Source organism: Lontra canadensis, unplaced genomic scaffold, assembly GCF_010015895.1.
Source record: "Lontra canadensis isolate GAN:19392208 unplaced genomic scaffold, GSC_riverotter_1.0 scaffold148, whole genome shotgun sequence".
Taxonomy (NCBI): domain Eukaryota; kingdom Metazoa; phylum Chordata; class Mammalia; order Carnivora; family Mustelidae; genus Lontra; species Lontra canadensis.
In genome coordinates this window covers 302,641-328,366 of record NW_022631142.1, presented here as the reverse complement: position 1 = coordinate 328,366, position 25,726 = coordinate 302,641, and the positions used below count along the sequence as shown (strand labels likewise).

At 37.6% G+C, this 25,726-nt stretch overlaps 1 protein-coding gene across 1 annotated transcript in view; it reads right to left on the bottom strand.

Moving 5' to 3' along the window:
* RNF11 (ring finger protein 11) overlaps window positions 1-24,300 on the bottom strand; it is a 40,545-nt gene extending 16,245 nt beyond the window's left edge. The window contains exon 1 of the mRNA XM_032844101.1: window positions 23,683-24,300. Coding sequence (XP_032699992.1) covers window positions 23,683-23,805 — 123 coding nt within the window. The 5' untranslated portion in view covers window positions 23,806-24,300. The remainder of the gene's footprint in view (window positions 1-23,682) is intronic.
* Window positions 24,301-25,726: the final 1,426 nt, after the last annotated feature.

Here is a 25,726-nt window from a genome sequence, read left to right as displayed (position 1 = left end):
AGTTAAAAAATGAGAGCTTAAAAAAATGGTATTAATTCCAAAAAGAATAAGTCTGTAGCAGCCAAAGTTGGCTTTGGAGCTCAGGAAGTCTGGTATTGCATTTACTACACTAAGTTCTCTAACAGATACCCTCACCCTTCTCTTTAAAGGTTATTTTTTGAAGGACTAAGGCTAACATCACCAATAAAAATTAATTTCCTCCAAAAATTGTGAAACTTCAATTTTAAGAATGTTGCAAAATTCTTTAAAAGGTGTATTTCTTGGATTCGAAGTTTGAGGCTATATGGAAGACCAGTCCATTAAATGTACTTATCAATTAAAATACACATTCTGATTTCAAAAAGCATTGGAAAGTTTTATTATTATTTTAAGTTTAAGTAATCTCTACACCCAATGTGGGGCTTAAACTGCAATCCCAAGATCAAGAGCAACACACTCCTCTAATTAAACCTGGGAGGTACCCCAAAAAACATCAAAAAGTTTTAAAAAGTACACATCCCAGCACTGAGGAAATACAGTACCACTATAAGATAAAGGTCTACATCTAATATAAGACTCACTGAACTGTAATTCACATGAGAGAATGAACTCATTTAAAGTATACAATTCAGTGGTTTTAGTATGTTCACAGAGTGAACTTTATCACAGTTTCAGAACATTTTCATCATCACCAAATGAAACCTTATATCTATCAGCAGTCATTCATCATTTTTCCCCAAATTCCCCAGCCTAGGCAACCACTAATGTGTTTTCTATCTCTACAGATTTGCCTACTCTGGGCATTTCATATAAATGAAATCACATTAATGTGGTCTTTGGAGGCCTAAAACATAGTATGTTTTCAAAATTTACCCATGTAGTACTATGTATCAGAACTTCATCCCTTTTTATTGTTGAGTACTATTTCATTGCATGTACACACCACCAGTTGTATAAATGTGTTTAGTCATTTATTGGCATCTGGGTTGTTTCCACTTTTTAGCTATTATGAATACACTGCTATGAGCTTTTGTGTGTGACTTTTTATGTGGATATTTTTTTCATGTTTTTTGGGTATACACCTAGGAGTAGTGTGGGTCACATAACAACTATGTTCAATGTTTTGAGGAACTGCCAAATTCTTTTCCAAAGTACTTGTACGTATACTGAAATTCAAATTAAAAAACTTAAAAACAACAACAAAAAGTACTTATACCATTTTACAATACCAGCAGTAGTGTATGAGTTCCAATTTTCCCATGTCATTACCAAATCTTGTTTATTTTTTTAATTATTATTATAGCCACCCTAGTGGTTTTGATTTGTATTTCCCTGACAGCAAATAATAGTAAGCATCTTTTTATGTGCTGACAGGTCATTTTTATTTCTTCTTAGGAGAAATGTCTATTCAGATCCCTTACCCTTTTTGAAATTGGGTTTTGTTTTTGAGATGTTTATAGATCCTGGACATTAGTCCCTTATCAGATAAAAGATTTGTAAATATTTTCTTGCATTCTATGGGTTGTCTTTTCAATTTCCTGATGGTATCCTCTGAAGCACAAGTTTTAAATTCTGAGGATGTTCATCTTATCTATTTTTGGGTCACTGTTGCTTCTTGGTACCACATCTAAGAAGGCTTTACTTAAATCAAGGTCATGAAGACTTACTCCAATATTTTCTAAAAGCTGTGCAGATTTAGCTCTTATGTTTAGGTACATGAACAATTGAGTTAATATTTATATATGATGTGAGAAAGGGGTCTATCTACATTCTACGTGGACATGCAGGTGTCCCAGCACCATTTTTTCAAAGTTTTTTCTGAAAAGGCCTACGTTTTAATGTGAGATTTTTTTTTCCTAGAAGCCTAGTGAAATATTTTGGGGTACAGGTGAAAGGAGTAAGAATCTTACAAGACTGCTTATCTGAAGGAACCAGGGTGTCTTAAGGATGCCTAAAATTAGTCTGACCAAAAAGATTTTCTACCTCCTCTAGTCCTATCAGTTGCTACAGCTTCTACATAGGTGGTTCCTACTTTATAATGCATTATTCAATACCATATCCCTAACACTTGCCTTCTAGTTGTTCGTATGTGTTTCATGTAATATATCCTAACACAGGAAACAAGAAAAATTAAAGCTGTCTTATAATGATCCTCTTTAGATACAAATACAGAGAATGCCCTGGATCTCAATGTTGAGACTAGATGAAATACCAAATGTCAGCATCAGCACCTCAATGACTGAAAGTGGAAAATCAGGTTTAATCTTTGGATTCTTCCTCAAGTTCAATTCCACAATCAGATCATCAAGAAACTGTTTTAACCAGTAAGAGAAATGGAGATTAGCAGAACATGGAATACAGGGTACTTAAGTTCTCTTGATAATGCACCTCAAAAAAAAAAAAAAAAAAAAAGATTCCTAACCTAACCTCAACAGTAGAATATAAATAAAACAAGTTAGAATTACTAGAGATTACAGATTAATCTTAGAACCCAAATGTGAAGTTGTTCTATGCAGGGTTATCCAGCGATGTAAACAGAGATGGCCAGCTATTTATAAGATATTTTCAAACTGAAACTGACAATTTACTCCTTTTCCCATAACTTTTACATGAGAAACACATTCAACCACTTCCTCTACCTTTACCACCACCAGGAATCAAGAAATTTACCTTGTAAAATCAGTAACCCAAATATACAGGTAAATAATATAAACTTAATATGTAATGGCTTTAAAAAACTAGAGCTCTAGGGAACCTGGGTGGCTCAGCTGGTTAAGCGACTGCCTTTGCCCAGGTCATGATCTCCCAGGATCAAGTAGCGAACCCGGCTCCCTGCTCTACTTCTCCCTATGGACCTCCCCATTCTCATGTGCTCTCCCTCTCATCCTTATTCTCTCTCTCAAATAAATAAAATCTTAAAAAAAAAAAAAACCAAAAAAACAGAAAAAACAAAAACCAGAGCTCTAAAGACTGCAGCAAGGTGAGAAAATGCTTATAAAGTGATATTAAAAAGTAAAAGGATGCAAAAATATTAGAGTGCTATTATGAATACATTAAAAAAATCTGCATTTGAAAAACTCATATATACACATTGAAATGTTAATTATGGTTGCATTAGAGTACTGAAAATATGAGTTAATTTTTATTTCTATGTAATCATATTTAACTTGCAATTATAAAAAGAAAACTTTATAAAGTTGGTATCACTAAGTAAACAGCTAATTTTAAGTTATCACTAAAACATCCAATTTATAGGGAAGCCTGACGGGATACAAAATCAATGCACAGAAATCAACTGCATTTCTGTACACTAACAATGAAACAGAAGACATTAAGGAGTCGATTCCATTTACAACTGTACCCAAAACCATAACATACCTAGGAATAAACCTAACCAAAGAGGCAAAGGATTTGTACTTAGAAAACTACAGAATACTCGTGAAAGAAACTGAGGAAGACCCAAAGAAATGGAAAAACGTTCCGTGCTCATGGATTAGAAGAACAAATATTGTTAAAATGTCAATACCACCTAGAGCAATCTACAAATTCAATGCAATCCCTATCAAAATACCATCAACTTTTTTCACAAAGCTGGAATAATCCTAAAATTTGTATGAACCAGAAAATACCCTGAATAGCCAAAGGAATGTTGAAAAAGAAAACCAAAGCTGGTGCCATCACAATTCCAGACTTCAAGCTCTATTACAAAGCTGTAGTCATCAAGACAGTATGGTACTGGCACAAAAACAGACACATAGATCAATGGAACAGAATAGAGAACCCAGAAATGGACTCTCAACTCTATGATCAACTAATCTTCGATAGAGCAGGAAAGAATGTCCAATGGGGCAAAAAAAAAAAAAACAACAGTCTCTTCAACAAATGATGTTTGGAAAATTGAACAGCCACATGCAGAAGAATGAAACTGGACTGTTTCCTTACAACATACACAAAAATAGACTCAAAATAGATGAAAGACCTAAATGTGAGACGGGAATCCATCAAAATCCTAGAAAAGAACAGAGGCAACAATCTCTCTTGTAGTGGCTGCAGCAACTCCTGGCTAGACACATCTCCAAAGATAAGGGAAACAAAGGCAAAAATGAGCTGTTGGAAATCCATCAAGATAAAAAGCTTTTGCACAGCAAAGGAAAGAAACAGTCAACAAAACCAAAAGGCAATCTACGAATTGGAGAAGATATATGCAATTATCTTATCAGATAAAGGTTTAGTATCTAGGATCTATAAAGAACTTATCAAACTCAACATCCAAAAAAACAAATCCAGTCAAGAAATGAGAAGACATGAACAGACATTTCTCCAAAGAAGACATCCAAATCGCCAACACGAAAAAACATGAAAAAATGCTCAACATCCCTTGGCATCAGGGAAATACAAATCAAAACCACAGTGAGATACCACCTCACAGCAGTCAAAATGGCTAAAATTAACAAATCAGGAAAAGAAGTTATTGGTGAGGATGCAGAGAAAGGGGAACCCTCCTACACTGTTGGTGGGAATACACGCTGGTGCAGCCACTCTGGAAAACAGTGTGGAGGTTCCTCAAAAAGTTGAAAACAGAGCTACCCTATCACCCTGCAATCGCACTACTGGGTATTTACGAATATACGAATGTAGTGATCTGAAGGAGCACATGCACTCCAATGTTTATAGCAGCAATGTCCACAACAGACAAACTTATGGAAAGAGCCCAGATATCTATCGACAGATGAAGAGTGGATAAAGAAGATGTGGTATATGGGTGCCTGGGTGGGTGAGTAGGTTAAGTGTCTGCCTTTGGCTCAGGTCATGATCCCAGGGTCCTGGGACTGAGTCTTGCAACAGGCTCCCTGCTCAGTGGGGAGGAGTCTGCTTCTCCCTCTACCCATTCCCCTGCTCATGATCTTGCGCTCTCTCAAATGAATAAAATCTTAAAATTAAAAAAAAAAAAAAAAGGCGCGTTATGTATATACAATGGAATACTACTCAGCCATCACACAAAATGAAATCTTGCCATTTGCAACAACATGGATGGAACTAGAGGGTACTATGCTAAGTGAAGTCAGAGAAAGACAATTACCATATGATCTCACTCATATGTGGAATTTAAGAAACAAAACAGGATCATAGGGGAAGAGAAGGAAAAATAAATCAAGCCGAAACTAGAGAGGGATACAAACTATAAGAGATTCTTAATCATAGGGAACAAACTGAGGGTTGCTGAAGGGGAGGGAGGTGAGGGGATGCGGTAACTGGGTGACAGACATTAAGGAGGGCATGCAATGTAACGAACACTTGGTATTATATAAGACTGATGAATCACTGACCTCTACCTCTGAAACCAATACATCATGTTAATTAAGTGAATTTAAATTTAAATAAAATGATAAATTTTAAAAAGTAAATAAAAAAATACAGGGGTGCCTGGCTGGTTCAGTCAGGGCAGCACGCAACTCTTCATCTTGAGGTCATGAGTTCAAGACCCATATTGGGTGTAGGGATTAAATAAATTAAAAATTTTTTTTAAAAATCCAATTTTTAAGCTGAAAAGAAAGTGAAAGTAAAACAGAGACAGTTCATAAAGTATATCTAATTCTGCTAAGAATATGACTTATATACAGTGTTGTCTAATTCTATTTTTTAAAAATGGAGGTGAACTCACATAACATAAAATTAACCATTAATTTAAAGAGAACAATTCTGTAACCTTTAGTACATTAACACTGTTGTGGATCCACTACCTTTATCTACTTCAAAAATACTATAATCACCCCCAAATAAAACTCTGTACCCATTAGGTAGTACCACCCATTCCCCCTTCTCCCCTGCCACAGGGCCACCATCTACTTCTATGGACTTGACTGTTCTATATATAGCATAAATGGAATCACAGAATATGTGACCTTTTTCGGTCTGGCTTCTTTCACTTAGAATAATGTATTCAAGGTTCATCTGCACTGTAGCATGTATTAATCCCATTTTATTAAGATATAAATAGTGAATCAGTCAAATATATATTTGAGAGTTCCTTGCATGTACAGTATGAATATTACCTAAACAATATTTTGTTTCAACAACGCATCTTGGGATGCAAAGGTATATGAATCAGTGGAAGTTAACTTTGTTTTTTACACTTAAAGTATAAAACTGCAAAAGAAAAAGCATCGTTTAACAAACTTCAAAATATTTTCAGTTCACAAACCACTCTTGGTTTAGAATGTAATGAAATCCAATGACTTGTATTTTTTTCCTTTTTTAAAATTAACATATAATGTGTTGTTTCAGGGGTATAGGTCTGTGATTCTTCAGTCCTACACAATTCACAGCACATACCCTCCCCAACATCCATCACCCAGGCACCCCATCCCTCTCACACCCCCCTCCACTCCAGCAACTCTCAGTTTATTTTCTGAGATTAAGAGTCTCTTACAGCTTACCTCCCTCTCTGGTTTCACAATGACTTGTACTTTTTTTTTACTTTTTTTTTTTTTTAAAGATTTTATTTATTTATTTGACAGACAGAGATCACAAGTAGGCAGAAAGGCAGGCAGAGGAAAGAAAGGAGGAAGCAGGCTCCCTACTGAGCAGAGAGCCCGATGCGGGGCTTGATCCCAGAACCCTGGGATCATGACCCAAGCTGAAGGCAGAGGCTTTAACCCACTGAGCCACCCAGGCAGCCCAAGACTTGTACTTTTGATAGCACCTCTATTTTAACAAGAAAGACTAACTGGAGATAGGTACATACATATGCTGTGTACCGTTAAGTGAGGAAAATTTGGTTCAGTCTGGTGTTACAAAAGAGCTGTGTGTGACCTTGTCGTATCCATTCAAATTTCCAAAAGTAGGGGACATCAAATGTTCTTAAATATTTGGATTGCAGACACTGCAAGGATTAACATGGGCTTAAGATGGTTGCCATAGAAAGAGAAAAAACATTTGAAGTAATATGAGGGGAAATTTAAATAATGAAGTAAGGGAAGTCTTGATTTGAGAACTGAACACTCAGGAAGCCCTCTGAAACAACTAACCAAGTTCCCTCTCCTACTTCAATCCTCCTCTAGCATCATACCTATGACTTTGTACCGTTTCATGTTTTATCTTATATTTGGTATCCACCAGTATCAGTGACATCACAGATACCCTGAAGTTGCTGAAAAAATTATAACCACTTTAAAGGTGTCTTCAGTCACTTTGCAAACAAATAATAACTTAGGCTTAATCAATGTTTCTATTCTAGATTAAAATTACAAGTCTAGAACTGAAAAACAGTAGAAAACTGAAATGCTTTGCAAATTAGGCAGTAACGGCTTTTAGTTTTAAGAACCCAAAACAGTTCTTACCCTCTAGATGGGCTAGATCGATTTAACAGTGAATGGAGAGTTCCCATTTGAAGCTACCAATAGTAGTCCTAATTCTCTATTAAAGCTAACTTCTGAAAGTGATTTTCAATTGACAAAACATGTACTTTTCAGGAATTTTCCTGGCTGTTGTCTCCAACTCTAGTCCAGTGACTCCTCACCTCCATGACTGGATCACATTTCCCTAAATGAATTCCTGCTCATTTGACCAAATATAAATCTCCACACATCAGCTCTTTAACCCTAAATATTCCATTTCTATTTGCTGGTCCCAAAATAGACCACCTCATTCTGTACTCAAATCACTGAGGTCCCGTAGATGTCCCAGAGTCAAACTTACACCCCTGCCCACGTGTGTACCTACCTTCAGTTAGTGTTCCATCTTGTTAAAATAGAAGTACTATCAAAAAGTACAGTAACAACCTAAATGTCCAAATAGGGAACTGGTTAAATACATTACATACAATTAATTCAGCCCAAAAGAAGAATAAAGCTTTTCATACACTGACAAGGATGGAAAAAAGCAAGGGGCAGAATTGTGTATGTAGTAGGCTGTGTAAAGGGAGGTCAGGCAGGAGCCTTTCCTGTATTTGCTTGCATGTGTATAAAATCTCTTGGATCCACAAAAAACATTAGCCGCCTATAGGATATGGAACTGAGCAGCTACAAAACAGAAATAAGATGTTTCATCTATACTCTAACAGAATTTGACTAAATGAATGGAGCATTTAATTATTAAAATATAATTTTAATTATAATTATAAATTTAAATCATAAAAACATAATTGTTTTCTTTTGTGTAGGCCAATTCTTCTATCTTTATGTGGATTCTATATGCTTCCACATTCTCTGGAAACTTACACTATAGGTTTTTGCTGCTTTCCCTATTCAACCTTTTTTCACTAGATCCTTCCCATCAGGTTATAAATATTATCAATTCCTTCTCATTAAAACAAACTTATCTCCTTCAATTCCACATTCCATTACTGCCCTATTCCTATAGCCCTTTATAACCAGTCTTCTCCCAATACATCCTGTTCTTGCTCTTCCTATATCCTAATATCCTGGCTACATTCTTTCCATATAATCCATTACTAAATTGCTTTTTCTTAACTATCAACACTATTCATTCATAACTCTTCATCTCTATTGCCAACAACCTACCCAATAATTATCAGCTAATACAGGAGCTTCCTAACTAGTCTTCCTTGTCTACTAGCCTCTTCCTATTTGTTTTCAGAGATCTTTCAAATACAAATCTAATTTACATAATCATCTGACCCATAACCCCATTTAAAATCCTTTAGTGGCTAGCTTTCCACTGCTTTATGATAAAGTCCAAAATCCTTAACAATGATAATAAACGTAAAGGATCAAGCACCAAGGAGCTTAATGACTACATCCAGGGTGCAAACGTGTACCCACTTCTCTAAAATACTGCTTTACGAACAGACCATGTTTGAATTCCTAAGAGATCTTGTTAGAGATGCTAGACATACAAAATATTTTAATGTATTTCACAATCTTATCTTTTTGGCTTTACATCTTGGAATGTTTTCTAAACAGTCATAATCTACTGTGAGTTATAAAATCAGTTTTAGAGATCAAAGGACTTTTTAGAAGATGAAATAAAGTATACAGAATATATTGAAGGGTCAACACTGTTTTATGAACTTTGTTTCTGTTTTTATAAACAGAAGCATGATATAAAATGTACTTTTTATTGAGGTGCCAAGAAATGTTAAAAGCCCATAATCTTGGCAATTGTTTTGAAATTATGATGCTGCCATTTTCCTTGTGATATTAAAATTTTTCATTCATGACTTAAAAAATTATACTTCAAGTTAATTTTCAATAGATTTCAGAATTTCAGCTATTTTAAAATGGACTCATTTCATAAATGAGGTCTGATAATTTACCTAACAGTGTTGCAATAACAAAATTTAACCGAATTCCTGTACCACACACATATCAGAACTCTGTGGCTCAAATCCCAAAGGCTTTGTGGTTTCTGGCAACAGTGATACAAGCTCATGACCTGCAACCAGAGACTGCCTCTCAGGGATTCTTAACTGTCTTTGTGGCACAGAAAACTTTGACAATCTGGTGAAAGTTATGGACCACTTCTCAGATAGTGTTTTTGAATAAATACAGAAGATTACCAAGGAAATCAGTTATCTTAAAATGCAGTTCTATCTAGGACCTTATAGGGCTCTGTGGAACCTAAGGGTAAGTGTTCATCAGTTTAAAGATTACAATGAGCTTAAGAATTTAGAGCTTATAAAAAGGCATAGCTAATTAAAGCATGTTTTTAAGGGATAAATAAAAAGCACTTTAAGAAATACAATCTAGGGAGAGAAAATTCTAGATAATGAAAGACAGGTGGAAAGAAGAGAGAGGGAGGGGCACATGTGAAAAACGAAACACTGATGAGTACCTCAATATTTAAGGTTTCTTCTTGTTTCAGTTTTTCTACTCTCATATGCATGTGAAATTCATGCTAACACTGATTTATTTAAGCAAATTTGAGCCAAGGAAATCTTAAAAATAAATTTTAAAAAAGGTACCACGTATCCAAATCCCAAATATTTTATTCACAAATAAAAATGCTGTTTTAGTCATAGGTACTGCATTTAGGATCTTTCTATTGGCAGCTGCTAGGAAATATTATGACAAGCTTGATTATCTGGTTTTTCAATAAGCAGAATGAGAGGCACAGCAAGGGCAGATGCATTAACAGCAGATGAAGAACAATCTGATAGTGGGAAAAGAAAATGAGGGGAAAAAATGATAATAAGCAGGTGCAAGAATTAAAATTAGAATAGGCTTCACCCAGTAACAAATGTTCTACATAATTCAACTCTGGAGACACTCCTCTATTATTTCCGGAGTATAATAAACCAATCTTTCTAATTATTTTGAATCAATAAAATGAGATGAAAGTCTGCTCAGAAGTCAGTATTTCAGTGATTTATGGGGAAGGAGTGACAATGAAAAGGGAGAGTTGTGAAGTTTGAAAAAGGACCCAGTTGAGAATTAGTCTCATTAAGACACTGTTACTACCTTTGGTAAGTATACTAGAACAAAAAGTATTGATGAAAATGCTAAAACTGTATAATGTATTTATTTTAGAAGGTTTTCTACCCCCAACTTATCCAAAATAAATCCCTGTTTAAACTAGTAAATATCACAAATCTAACTGCAATTATACTTCTACAATTGGATCCATTACATTCCCCTGTGTGATTTTACTACCCCATCTCCTATTTTCCTTTTGAGAGACCTGTTTTGTGAATCTACTTGCTCTTCCATTACCCTGAATAGACTATTTCATTCCTACAGCTTCAGAGGCCACTTTGCTCCAAATCTACTTCTATTACTTCCATATTTAAAAAATACCACAATAGGGGCACCTGGATGGCTCAGGTCATGATCTCAGGATCTCAGGATCCTGGGATCGAGCCTGGTATCAGGCTCCCTGCTTAGCAGGAAGCCTGCTTCTCCCTCTCTCACTTCCCCTGTTTGTGTTCCCTCTCTTGCTGTCTCTCTGTCAAAAAACAAATAAAATCTTTTAAAAAAAGATTTATAAAAAAATACAACAAAAACCAGGATACAAATGACTAGTGGAGGTAACACTAAATGAAATACATCCACACTATACTGCAATTAGCCTTAACTAATAGACAGGAGCTAGTACCTTAATGCCGATTGATGATGAATATGCCATTTCTTACATTGATTTGGTTGAGAAAGGTTAGACAGGAAGGGGAATCACCAATTGATAGAAAAGACATGTAAACACCAAAACACACTTAGCTACCTTCAATACTGCACTGAGTTGGCAGGGATGCTTATCCTCAAATGATAAAATAGATGTTAAGCACAGGGGTATTTTTGTCAATTTAGCAGAACACTGTTGTGTTATATGAAACCAACCCTTAAAGGATTTACAAAATATCTTTAGAAGACTCACTTCATTATAAATGAGTCTCATTACCTCAACTATTACTGTTAAAGCCACTTCATTCCAATATCCCATTCTCCAGACAGGTTAACTTTACTAGAAATGGACTCCCATGTTATGATTGCCTTTGAGCCAAATCTGGTGTTATTACATTTTCATTCTTCCACTGTTCCTTTGCCATGCTGTACAAATACCTCTACTGTCTAAAGCTCAAATCTCACAGGTGCCTGGCTCTGTTGCTGGGGCTGTTTCTTATCTAGAAGATGGAATAATATTCACTTTCATAGATTATGAAAATTAAGAAAGTCTAGGTTCTGGTCTGGCATGTAAGGAGCTTACAAACTGCCAATGCCACATCACTCCAACAACAACAACAAATCAGACAAGTGGATACAGAAAATCAAAACTTACCAGAGCAGAAACCCATGAGCAGAACCAGTGCTGGGGTAGGAAAACCTGCACTGTAACTGACAGATAGCTGGAGGCTCAATGTGGACAAGACTGAGTTAAGACTGAGTGCCACTACCTCGATCTTCAAGACCTCTACCACCACCTCTATCTTCACCTCTATCTAGCACCACTTCTATCTTCAAGAGCTCTACCAGGTCCTCACAGTATATATCAGGAGAAAAATCAGCCCATGCTTCTAACAGGGGGAGGGAAAAGGAGGCCTGCACTCAGGAGAAACTTTTGCCAGAGCCAACCTGCAGAGGTTTTACCAGAGCCTAACCTATCTGAACAAATGGAAATACTCAAATCCAAATGCCTTAGCCTAATACATGGAGGAAGGGAAATATGCAACCTCATCTCCCTCTTGCCATCCTGTCCACCTAAAGTGGAGGAGGATGACACCAAGAGGCGCTGTGAACTGCAAATTAAAAACAACAAAACATACCCCTCTACACCTATTAGAATGGGAAAATCCAAAACACTGACAATATCAAATGGGGAGCAACAAGAAATCTTACTCACCACTGGTGGGAATATAATGTGGCACAGGCACTCTAAGACAATTTGGCAGTTTCCTCCAAAACTAAACAAACTCTTACCACATCTGATCTAGCAACTGTGTTCCATGGTATTTACCTCAAGGAGGTGAAAACTTCTGTCCACCCAAAAACCTACAAGTGGATATTCAGGGCAGCTTTATTCATAAGTATCCAAATTTGAAAGCAACCAAGATGTCCTTTAGTGGGTGAAAGAATAAACTGTGGTATATCAAGACCACAGAATACTATTCAGTGCCAAAAAGAAATGAGCTATCACACCATGGGTAGACACAGAAGAACCTTAATTGCATGTTACTAAATGAAAGGTGACAATCTATAAAGGCCCTATGCTGTAGGATTCCAATTACATGACATTCTGGAAAAGTCAAATCTATGATGACAATAAAACAATCAGTAGTTTCCAGGGGTTAGGAGGAGGGAGGAATGAACAGGTAAAGCAGAGGATTTTTAGGCCAGGGAAACTATTCTGAATGATGCTATAATGGTGGATCTATCTCATTATAACTTTATTCAAACTCAGAGTGTACACAAAGAGCAAACCCTAATACAAACTATGAACTTTGGAAGATAATGATGTTTCGATGTAAGTTCATTTAAAAAACAAAAACAAAAAAAAGGTTCAAGTGGTCACATCAAAATCCCAACTAGCTTATTTACAGAAAATGACAGCTGATTCTAAAATTCATATGGAATTAAAAGGGACCAAGAATAGTCAAAACAATGTTGAATAAGAACAAAGTTGGAAAATTCACACTACTGATTTCAAAACTTATTACAGAATTAGTGTAGTACTAGCATTAAGGATAGACATAAAAATCAATGGAACATAACTGAAGAGTCCAGAAATAAACCCTTGCATTAATGGATGATTGATTTCAGGCAGGAATGCCAAGACAATGGGGAAAGAATGTTCTTTTCAACAAATGGTGCTATAACAATAGGATAGTCACTTGCAAAAGAATAAATTTGGGCCTTACATAAAAATTAACTCAAAATGGGGGCGCCTGGGTGGCTCAGTGGGTTAAGCCTCTGTCTTCAGCTCAGGTCATGATTCCAGGGTCCTGGGATCAAGCCCCACATCGCATCGGGCTCTCTGCTCAGCAGGGAGCCTGCTTTCCCCTCTCTCTCTGCCTGCCTCTCTGCCTACTTGTGATCTGTCAGCTAAATAAATAAAATCTTTAAAAAAAATTAACTCAAAATGGATCTGTACCTAAAATGTGAGAACCAGAAATAAAACACAAGAGTAAATCTTTGTGACTGTGGATCAGGCAAAACTTTTTTTTAGACACAACATCAAAAACTCAAAACAACAGAAGAATAAATTGGACTTCATAAGATAACTTCTGTGCTTCAAATAACACCACCGAAAAAGTAAAAAAACAAACAAAAAAACACAAAAGGGGAGAAAACTTTTGCAAGTCATACTTACATGGGACTAGAATATATAAAGAACTCTTACAACTCAATAATAAAGACAGCTCAATTAAAAATAGGTAAAGGATTTGAATAGATACCTCTCCAGAGAAGATACACAAATGGCCAACAAGCACATAAAAAGATGCTCAACATTATTAGTCTTTAAGGAAATGCAATCAAAACCACAATGAGATACCACTTTGTAGCCACTAAGATGGCTATAATAAAAAAGATAATAAGATTTGGCAACCAATGTACAGAAATTGCAACTCCTATGCACTGGGGGTGGGAGTGTAAAATGGTGAAAGTGATTTGGAAATGGTTTGGTAGTTCCTCGAAAGGTTAAACATGGAATTACATGACATGGCAATTCCACTAGTAGGTGTACACCAAAGAGAAATGAAAACACCTCCACATAAAAACTTGTATGCAAATGTTCTTAGCAGCATTCTAACAGCCAAAAAGCAGAAACCCAAATGTTCATTAACTGAACAATGGCTAAACAAAATGTGGTAGACTAGACAATGGACTATTTCACAATAAAAAGGAATGAAGTCCTAATACATGCTACAACACAGATGAATTCTGAAAACATTGTGCTAAGTGAAAGAGGCCAGTCACAAAAGACCATATACTAGTATGCACATTGGTATGCATTCCCATGAGGGAAATGCAAGTTAAAACCACAATGAGGGCGCCTGGGTGGCTCAGTCGGTAAAGTGTCTGCCTTAGGCTCAGGCTGCGATCCCAGGGTCTTGAGACTGGGTTCCCCATCAGGTTCCCTGCTCAGCAGGGAGCCTGCCTCTCCCTCTCTCTTTACCTTTCCTCCCTACTCGTGCTCTCTCTCAAATAAATAAAATCTTAAAAAAAAAACAAGCCACAATGAAAGACTTCTAAACATTTATCAAAATGTCTAACATAAAAGAGACTGTAATGCGAAGTGTTAGTATAGATGTAGAAATACTAGGTGTTAGTATGGATGCAGAGCAAATAGAACTACATAGCTGATAGGAGTATACGCTGCTGGAATCACTTTGGAAAACTGTCAAATTTATTTTCAAATACATCAACAAATATGATGGACTGATAAGGTGTTAAACCAAATACAGCAAAATGTATAGAATCTAAGTCACAGAAATATGGATGTTCAAAAAATTCTGTCAATTTCACTTTATTTTTGAGAATTTCTGTAATTAAATATTGTGGGGAAAAACCATGTACCCAAAATAAGTAGTGTGTATGATATGTACATAAAAGCAATGGTCAAAGCAGATTTATACAACCAAAAGCTAAAAGAAGCCTGTATACATCAATAGTAGACTGCATTAGAAAAATTAGAAAAAAAAATGTTAAATGTGTATCTATACAATTGAATACTGTACAGCAATGAAAAACAAACTACTGCTACATAAATATAAATGAATTTCACAAAATGTTGAACTATTTAAGTTCAAAACAAGGCAAAACAAGTATGGTGATAAGGTCAGAACAGTGGTCATCTTTGGGGACAGGGTACTGACTATTGAAGGACATATGAGGAAGACTTTGGGGGTTGGAAATAGGCTATATCTTGATGGTAATTATAATATAGAAAAGTTCACTGGGCTACACAGTTAAGCTACTTCTAGTTATAGTGTTAAAGATATACCCTTCATTGTACATAATCAGTAAGGTTTATTTAAACACACATATATTACTATACTTCAATGTACAAGATTATAAAACTCAAAATTCATGTTCACTTACTGATTACTATTTTGGATCTAAGCCCCCCCACTCACAGTTTAATCAGGGCCTTGCTCTTTTGCTTTTATTCCTTTCTTACACTGATGTTCATGTACGACTTCACTTAGTCTTCAGAAGCTAAAAAGTAAATCTCTGATTCACTGCCCTGTCACAAATTGATCCCAACTTCAAAAGTCTACAGCAATTTAATACTTAATTATATACCGTTTCATACCAAACTAATAAACAGTTCATGCATATACATTAATCTCATCCCCTTAACTAAAATGGTAGCTCCTTAGGGGTAAAGGGCTTGTTTTCCTTTCCCCTGGATGCCTAATATAAACTTGTTGATTGATCAAAGAAAATGGTTATGGAGGATCCTGGTTTCTATCCTAAAGCCTTACTTACTCAGTTTATGATAAACTGCTTTTCCCCCCACAAATAATAATTAAAGTCATAAAAAATTACATGTCATTTTAACTTACTATGTCAGTTATAAAAGTTTCACTCTTCTTAAAGCCATTCAGTTTCATAAGAATTCAGAAAATTTTCAATAAGTTAAGTAACAAATATATCTGGAGAATTGCTTTCTTCATTCCCACACTTTCATATACCTTAGCTAATTTACTGTATGCTCTCTGGATTAAGTTACAACATAATTAATTACTCAACTGGCCTCTGGGAGCACACTCCAGGTTGGCTATATAATTATAGGATAGGTATATGTGCATTCATATCCAACTGAACTCAAAAGTATTCTTGTGCACCTGGGTGGCTCAGTGGGTTAAGCCTCTGCCTTCGGCTCAGGTCATGTTCTCAGGGTCCTGGGATCAAGGCCTGCATCAGGCTCTCTGCTCAGCAGGGAGCCTGCTTCTCCCTCTCTCTCTGCCTGGCTCTCTGCCTACTTGATAAAATCTTAAAAAAAAGGCGGGGGGGGGGTGGCTCAGTGGGTTAAAGCTTCTGCCTTTGGCTCAGGTCATGATCCCAGGGTCCTGTAAAGCTTCTGCCTTTGGCTCAGGTCATGATCCCAGGGTCCTGGGATCGAGCCCTGCATCCGGCTCTCTGCTCAGCAGGGAGCCTGCTTCCTCCTCTCTGCTCAGGAGGGAGCCTGCTTCCTCCTCTCTCTGCTGGCTTCTCTGCCTACTTGTGATCTCTGTCTGTCAAATAAATAAATAAAATCTTTAAAAAAAAAGTATTCTTGATCCATTAAAATAAGGAACTCAAGACTTCAAAAGCAACATACCATAAAGCCAAACTGAATATCAAAATCAAAAGGTCAGGCAGATTATCCAAGAGTCGAATATATTTAATTCTCCCTTATCACTTTACTTTTCAATTACATGCAGCAATCTCTTTTGCCATCAAAAACATAGACTCTGGCTGTCTATTAGCCAGTTTTTCCTTATATCTTTCATTCACATTTCAACTTTAAGTCCTTAGTATCTCCACACTTCATTTATATCACAATTGCAAAAATCCTGAATTCTGAGCATACTATTATCATAAATATTTATTACTGGTAAGGAATCAACTTCTATAAATTACTTGTTACAGCCTATTTTTTAATAATCTATTTGAATACAGGACAGAAATACATCATCCTCTTCGCTTGAAGGAAGGTTATACATAGAAGACAATTATATTCAAAAATGGCTCCTGGCAAGATGACAAATATAACCTGTAACGTTTATTTACAATTATCTTTCATTCCCCTCCTCATTTACAGAATTTAACTTGGCTAAGACACAGTAAAGACAGAAGACAAAAGAGAAAAAGTGGCACAAGTTAAAGAAAAATGTCAGAGAGAACCTATACTAGTCATTTTGTGACAGTTTTTCTATTTAGAAGCCAAATAAGATCTTAAAAAAAAAAATTTCATTCTACCCAAGTATTATATTAAGATTTTAATAGATCAAAGTTTAATAATAAAATACGGAGATTTCTAGAAAGTATTAGCTAAAAAATATTTTAAGGAAGTCAGTTTCTCAGATCTTATGCACCAAGTAACTCATTACCCCTATCTTCTTAAGTTACCCTATAATTAGCTCTAGAATTAAACACTGACACACAAAGTGTCCTACTCTTAATGGTACATACATTCTTAATGGCAAAGAATCAGCCTTAATTAAAGGATATCCAGACTGGGTTTCAGGTATAAATAAAACCCCTGCAACAATGGTGACAAATAAGAAAAAACAAAAACAAGGCAAGCTGAACTATAGAACACAAACCAAACTCAAATGAAAAAACTCATGTACTTTATAAATAAGAAGTAATAGAACAAAAAAGAAGCAAAAATCCCCACGATTCTGGGACAATTTATATAGATGCAAGAAGAACCATAGAATTTCACACTCTTACAGAAAAATGCAATTAACTGATTTTCACATTTATTCTATTTGAGTGCCTGCTATGTGAAAAGCATAATTCTAGCAATGCAAAGCTGAATCATCAGAGTTGGAGCCTAGCAGAGGAGATATGACATTGTTATAAATAAAATCAAACAGGAAGGGTAAAGTGTCCTAAGAATGGTAAACAAAGTGCTAAAGGAGTTCAGATTACTATGTTATTCAAATTGGGGGAAATCAGAAATGGAGTCATGGCATAGAAGCTGGACCTTGAAACTCTGAACCTATACTGGAAACAATTATGGGAAAAGAACTCTGGGCAATGTAAACAAAGAACAAAGGCGGAGGCTGGAGCAGAAGGCATATATAGAATATATTTGACTAGCGTATAAGTTGTATACAAGACTACAAAAAAGCTGTAAAAGTATGTAAGTAGCCAGATCATGATTCTGATTGCTAATATAGAGACCTTCAGTAATAAGTCATGAAGAATCATTAAGGATTAAGAGGAAAGGGATCTGATCTGGAGAGATTTATCAAGCACTGAGGAATGAAATGAATGGGGAAGAGAGGAGACATCAATTAGGTTACCATGAGAAGTAATAAGGACCTCAATCATGGTGCTAACTGTAAGAGAGAGAAGGCACAGTTCTAAGTTAGGCACTAGGATCTACAATGTGTAGGATGCCATTACATTCAACTGAGAGATTTTTAAAATATCTTTTTAAGACATTATTCTCATTTTTTAAAAAGACTCATTTATTTATGAGAAAGTGCACACCCAAGAGTGGGGGGAGGGGCAAAGGGAGGGAATCTCAAGCAGACTCCCTACCAAGCACATAGCCTGTAGTGGGGCTCACTCTCACAATTCTGAGATCATGACCTGAGCAGAAATCAAGAGCTGGATGCTCAGGTGACTGAGCCACCCAAGGGCCCCCACATCATTCTCATTTTTAAAGAAATTGTAATCTGGAAAAATAATCACTGTTAAAGCACTAAGAGCTAATTAATCATGCAATATGATTTCCAGATAAATACTACAAACAAAAATATAACAAAAATGGCCAGGGGAGGCTTTATTAAAAAGGCTGGACCTGATCTGCACCTTTATGAAAAGATAGAACATAAAGAGGGGAGGGATAAAATTTCACACAAAGGAATTTTAAGTTAAATAATTTAATAAGATGAAGATATGCAAAATAAGGATTGAAGTAATTTCCACCAAAAAGGTAGAGAAAACATAATACATAAAAAAATCTTCATATACTCAAATTTTTCATAGTTATTAAAAAAAACAAGGTATTATTATTATTACAGCTTTAAATAGTTAAAAATAAGCATTTTATTACATTCTAGACTTAAAGAAAGGTTACTTTTAATGAGTTCTATAGGAAACCTTGAACCTTTATTCAGTCACAATTTGAAATATCCAAAATGTTTTGTTATTCATGAAAGAAATTCCTCAACACACAACATAATCTGATAAACTCTTCGTATTTTTCATGTAACTGACAACCAGGATTTGAACTCATATCCATCTGACTCCAAAACCAGAGCTACACCTGCACTCACTGCTGTATTAACTTATCTTCTTTTGATTTTAAAATCCCAAATGAATTAATCACAAAGTATAGGACAGGAGGAAGAGATCAGTAAAACTCAAACTACATAGTTACTACAAAACTTGAAATTCCAATCTTTGTATTTATATAAACAGATACAGTACACAGAAATACTATAAAGTGGATTTTTGTTGCTGTTCAATGAATATTAAGCTCTTTTTAACAAAGTGCTATTCTTGAAATAGCCTATGACAAATGGGAGAGGTGGGACTTAAGAGTGTCAGTACCCCACTCAGGTCCTTCAACCTGTTCACACATTTCTTTCAGCACTGGGTAACCCACTGGCCTTTCCTCTTATGGACATTCATCCTCCAGCCTTTCGTGGTTTATCTTCCCTCTAAGACCACCCTTGATGGGCAGGTTTCCTTCCTATTCTTTTCAAACATTCAGGAAGGACAGAGTAGAGGGTGTGCCCAATTTCTTTGTTTTTACCTTATAATTCAAAAAAAGCTCTAACCTCTTCCCTCCCATTTCTTTAAGGCAAAGATTCAAATACTTTCTCATAAAATAAACATTTTGTTATAGACTATATATACAGAGTTTAAAAAAAAACTAAATTATTTTATAATTACTTTAAACCAATTCCTATATTAATATTACTGAAATTTGATTTCTAGGATTGATTCCTTAAAAATGATCCATACTAAAGGAAAGAAGGCACTAGGAATATGCATAGTTCTTACAAAACATTAAATTGCATTGGGCTCAAATATATTAATTCATTTAAAAGAAATCCATTCATTCAACCAATAACTGAGTGTCTAATGTGTGCAAGTTACTGTTCAACAATTAAAAAAAACTTTCCTCAAGGAGCTGAACCCTGGTGGGCGAAGAGAAGACAGATAATAAGCAATAAACATAATAAGTAAAAAGACTGTTAGAAACTGATAAATGCCATGGGGAAAAAAATAGAACAGGGTAAGGGAGAATTCCAGGGTGTTAGGGCAGGTTGTAATTTTTAATAGGGTGTTCACAAAGGGTTTATGAAGGTGTCATTTGAGTAGACTTGAAGGAAGTAAGGGAGTCAGCCATGGTAATACCTGGGGAAGACTATTCCAGGCATAAAAACAACCAGGGCAAAGGCCCTGGAGTATCCTAGGAACAAGTAGGCCAGAGAGACTAAAAGGGTTGCCAGCAGGGGAAGAGTAGTAAGAGATGGGTCAAGAGAGGTTATGTGTAGGGGTATACAGATTATGTAGGGTTTATGGGACACTAAGGAATTTGGCTTTTACTGTGAATGAAATAAGGATCCACATGAAATGAGGATCCAAAGAAGGCTGAGCTAAGTGACATGATCTCTTTTACCAGAATGACTGCTGTGTTAAGAACAGACTATAAGGAAGGCAAGGGTGAAAACACTGAGACCAGTTAGGAGGATACTGACGAAACACAGGAAAGAAACAGGTACTTCCTATAAACTTTAACCATAATGGCTCAGCGTTTTACTCTTTTTTTTTTTTTTTAGATTTTATTTATTTATTTGACAGACGGAGATCACAAGTAGGCAGAGAAGCAGGCAGAGAGAGAGGAGGATGCAGGCTCCCTGCTGAGCAGAGCCCTATGTGGGGCTTGATCACAGGACCCTGAGATCATGACCTGAGCCGAGGGCAGAGGCCTTAACCCACTGAGCCACCCAGGTGCCCCTCAGCATTTTACTTTTTAAGCATAAGTTAAAATAAATCTGTCAGAACCTGCTAACAGGAAATAACTAGAACTTAGAAGTTTACTATATAGAGCTTTTGGCATATTTGTACATCATGCAACACAAAAACAAAGGCCATCTTTTAACAACCCACTACAGAAAAATACTTAGTGTGTTCCTTTATAATCAGCTATTCCCTTTATGAAATTTTTAAAAATCCTACCGCAGCTGAGACTATTCTTTAAAGAAATAAGCTATTATTCCTGTAGCTCTTTTAATTATATACTTTTTTGAATAAAAAAGGGCTAACTTCTGTCCACTGAAAATATAAATTATTCCCGTGGTGTTTCTCAGATCATTTAAATTAATCATTTTGATAAATCTTATTTCCTTTGGGAGGAGATGAAGCTTTTTCTTTTAATGCTCCCATTTTAAAAATTTTCTTTCAATTGATACCAAATTTGCTTATCAGTATCTGTGTCATTCACTTCAGGAAAGAGCAACCACAAAAACTCCCACTGTCACAAATAAACATGTTTCAAAAAAATGTTCCTTCATGATACCAAAAAAATTCTCGTTATCATCTAGTTCTTCTAGAAAAAGCAAATACAATTCCCAAAAATTCTACTTATCCTTACACTGTATTATCATAAGGGTAACAGAAAAAGAGCAGTTAAAATATTCAATTTGCCTGGAAAGGGATTAGGGAGCATGGAAGGAGGTTTTGAAATAAAAATCATACCTCTAAAAAAATGTGCTCATGAAACTGAAATAAGCATATTGTCATATAATATTTGAGGGAAATGAAGAGTGAAATATAAACAATTTGCTTGCTTCAAAGATTCAGAAAGATGAAAAGACTTCCCCTGTGACAATTTTTGGAATAAACAGGTGTGTAAACTTAAAACACATGGTACTGAATTCAAATTCACTAATTCATTCAACATTTCAGTGCCAATAATTTCATGAAGCATTGAGGACATAGTCCTTGTTCTCAAGGGCTTATAGTCTTCATTTATCCTAAAAGTTACCAAGTATTTACTATGAGCCAGATACTGGGGACATAACAGCATAACAGGTGACACAGGTCCATCCCAGAAAGCAGCTTACACTGGAGGAAGAAGGAAATGCCTTAATGATGAAACATACATAACACCCAAGTGTTCTATGTGCAGCTTATGGAAGGGGGGGGTGGTACACAAACAACTGAATGATGGATTTACAGCAGGAGGGAGAAGAATATAGAGATTTGGGAGAGAGGTGATAGGAAAGCCGAGTCTTTAAAGAGGATTAGATGTTCACCTGGCCGACCTTGGGGGTAGGGATCCTAGCAGAGGGAGCAGCTGGAGCAAAGGCAAAGAGATATGAGAACACTTGTATATTTGGTAGGCCTGGAATACAGAATATGAAAGATAAATCATGGAGGCTTCTGTAGGCCACAGTTAAGACTGAACTTTATTGGTATGTATGAAAGGACCCTGAGGGTTTTATTCAGAAAACCAACATATGTGATCAGGTTTTTCTGGTGTGATGAGACACTGGTTTACAAAGAAATGAGAAAAGAATAACACTAGATAATGATGTCACCACATGAAACAACAAAGGAGACTGCCCAGTTAGAAAATTAAACCCCCTTCAGGAAAATAATTAAGCCACTTAACTATCCAAGCCCCTCTGGAAAAAAGTTTTTAACCAGTATCATTGAAAATTGAAAGGTAAAGGAAAGGTTTTTATATATATTATGGATTATAACATCTTCATATCTGTTTTGAGTTCAAGAGGTCTTAGCTTTTTATTAATTGTGCAAAAATGTACGGGACCCATGACTGCAGTACAAAAAGCAATGAAATTGTTTAGGAGCAAGTCTTTGATACAAAGGGAGAACCACGAGTAACAGAAGGCATTTAAGTCAGGTTTAAAGGTTTCTGAAGTTCAAGATACTCAAGTTTTATTGAATCAGCGCGTTTAAAAAAAGGTGTGTCATAGGGGTGGAGCAAAAGGAGGAGGGATTAAAATTAATACATACATATATATATATAAACAACTCTTGATGTCGCTGGGACTAAAATCACCACTTGAAGATCTTTTCTCATGTAGGAGAAATGAACACCTACCAGATCCAATTAACATAAACACACGGGGTACAGGGAGAGGGAGGGAGGGAGGAGAGGATGATCATAAATGACAATATATATGGGGTGGGGGACAACCACCTATCCAGAACCCATAATCCAGTTGGCGGCGCGATGAGGAAATCATCCCCAAACCTCACAGCTCAGACTACACGATTTAGACATAAAGGCAGAAAAATGTCATTCCCAAATTCCACAAGCGAACCACCAGTCACTGGCCAAGGGGATATGTTCACATACTAGAATCCCAGAACTCAAAGACAGAATACCATCCCCACATCGTTCTGAAGGGAGGTGAAGGATCTCCCCTGTTCTAGGAATGGGGAGCAATCACCCTCAGTTCCTGCTGTAAGGGGGTCGACGCCCCCCAGGCCAGGCCCTGCAGAGGCCAGGAGCAGTGACAGCCCCGAAGCCCCCTCAACCTCGGCCGGGAGCTGCCACTACTCCTCGCACCCCCTCCTCCCAACACACACCCTCCCCTACCTGATATGGCGGCGGCGGCTCCTGATCCGGCTCCGTCCCTTCGCCAAAACTAGCCCGGTCGGACTGAGACTCGTGAAGCAGGGAGATGTCATCCGAAGTGGGGGATTTGAGGCAGTTCCCCATCTTCCGGGGCTAGAATGTGTGATCTGCGGGAAGAAGAAAGCAGTGGCGGGGTCGTTCGCACGCTCCGCGGTCAGCCTCGGTCAGCCTCGGTCAGCGAGGTGGGGTCGGACAGCAGGCCGGGGCTCAGGCGGCGGCGTTTCTCCCGCCCCCCGGTGCCACCGAAGGGCCACTCATGCCAGCCCCCGGACTTGGGGGCTCAAGGCTGGGCCGCGGGCTCTGCTGGGGTCGCGGCGGTTGCCTCTTGCGAGGCGGCAATGGGGGGGGGGGGGGCGGGGAGACGAAGCACTTCCCCACCCCGCCCCCCCGCGGGGCGGCGGCGGCCACGGAGCTGCTGGGCCTAATCCAGGTCAGGAGGGGGGGGGGCGCGGCCGTCGCGGCTGCCTCAGCTGCTGCCTCAGCTGCTGCTGCCCCTGCCGACGCCGGAGCCGCGGCCCGGGCCTCATCCTACTCCGCCTCAAAGCGGCGGCGGCGGCCAGAACGAGGCCAGCTGCGGTCCTGCGTCACGCCGCCGTGCGTGCTCTGGTCCCGCCCCCGGCGCCGGGAGCCGTGGGCGGCTCCGGCTACGCGGCCGCGCCCCCCTCCCGGCCTCCGGCAGCTGTTCCTGGGGCCGCGTCAGTTTCTGCTTCTCTCTCTGACAGTTGGCACGGTACCTGTCTCAGAAATCCCTCTCCAGTCTCCCGTGCCTCCTCACTTCCACTTCTCTCTCTCTCCCCGCTTGTCTCTGCTCTTACCTGTGCACCGTTCTGACAGTCTTCTCACCGCCTTCTGCCAAGTGATCTATTTATAAACCCTTTTCTGAATGTGTCACTCCCTTGGGTAAAATGTTAAATGGCTTTTCCCCCTTTATTCTTTCAGAAAAACACCCAAGCTCACTAACGAATCAATCCACTATTTGCACAGGTGAATAATCTTTTTTAAAATATAAATCGAATCCTCCATTTAAAACCTTCAATGGCTTCCCAAAACTGTTATGACTGCTATGACTAAGTATTCTTATATGGTTTACAACTCTGACTATTTCCCCTAACTCATTAGCACCATTGTCCCCTCAAATATTCTGAACTCCAGGCCAACTAAATAAAGTACTTTTGGTTATCTAAGAAGACTGTTCCCACTGGCTGAGGCCTTTACCCATATTGTTTTTCTGACCTTAGCTCAATTCTCCTTCACTCTGGACCTTCTACCTCGCATCAGGCTAACCATTATTCCCACGTGTCCTTCCTAAACTCATCTTCGTTTCCCCAAACCCTCCAGTCTGGGTAAGCCACCTTCTCTGTGCTCTTAGTCCCTGAGATTTTTTCTGTCACAACCTGATCAAGCTGAATCATCTGTCCCTCCTCTGTGCATGGCCTGACACATTGCCTAAGGTAGACTAGGATCTCTTGGTTGAATGAACAAAGAGCCCAAGAAGCAATATATGCAAAGGAAGGAAACAAGAAAGATGAGAATGCTCCCAGAAGACAAGAAGTGGGTCTGGACTCTCTTTCTTTTATTCACCATTTACTGATTATTTTTCTCCCCTCACAAGACCCTATGCTAGGCACTAGGGAAACTGGTTTACCAGATCTAGCTTGTCTCTGATGGAGCCCATAGTCCAGCTGGGAAGACAAGTAAGAGATGAGTTCCTCCCCTCCCTCCCCCCAGAGGTTTTTAGAGAACACTAAGGAGAGTGATTGGACCATTTGGGTGAGGATCAGAAATGATTTTTGGAGGTAAGACTCCATTAAACTGGTATGGGCATGAGTACTTTAACTTTGGAGTCCCTATTCTACAAAATTACTTACATAAATGTACTCATATCCCATATTAAATATAACTTTTTGCTGCATTCTCTCTTCCGCAAGACTTAACCTTCCTTCCCATTAATAGCTCCCACCTACATATGGGATCACTAATGCCATGTTTGTATTAGAATCTTTCA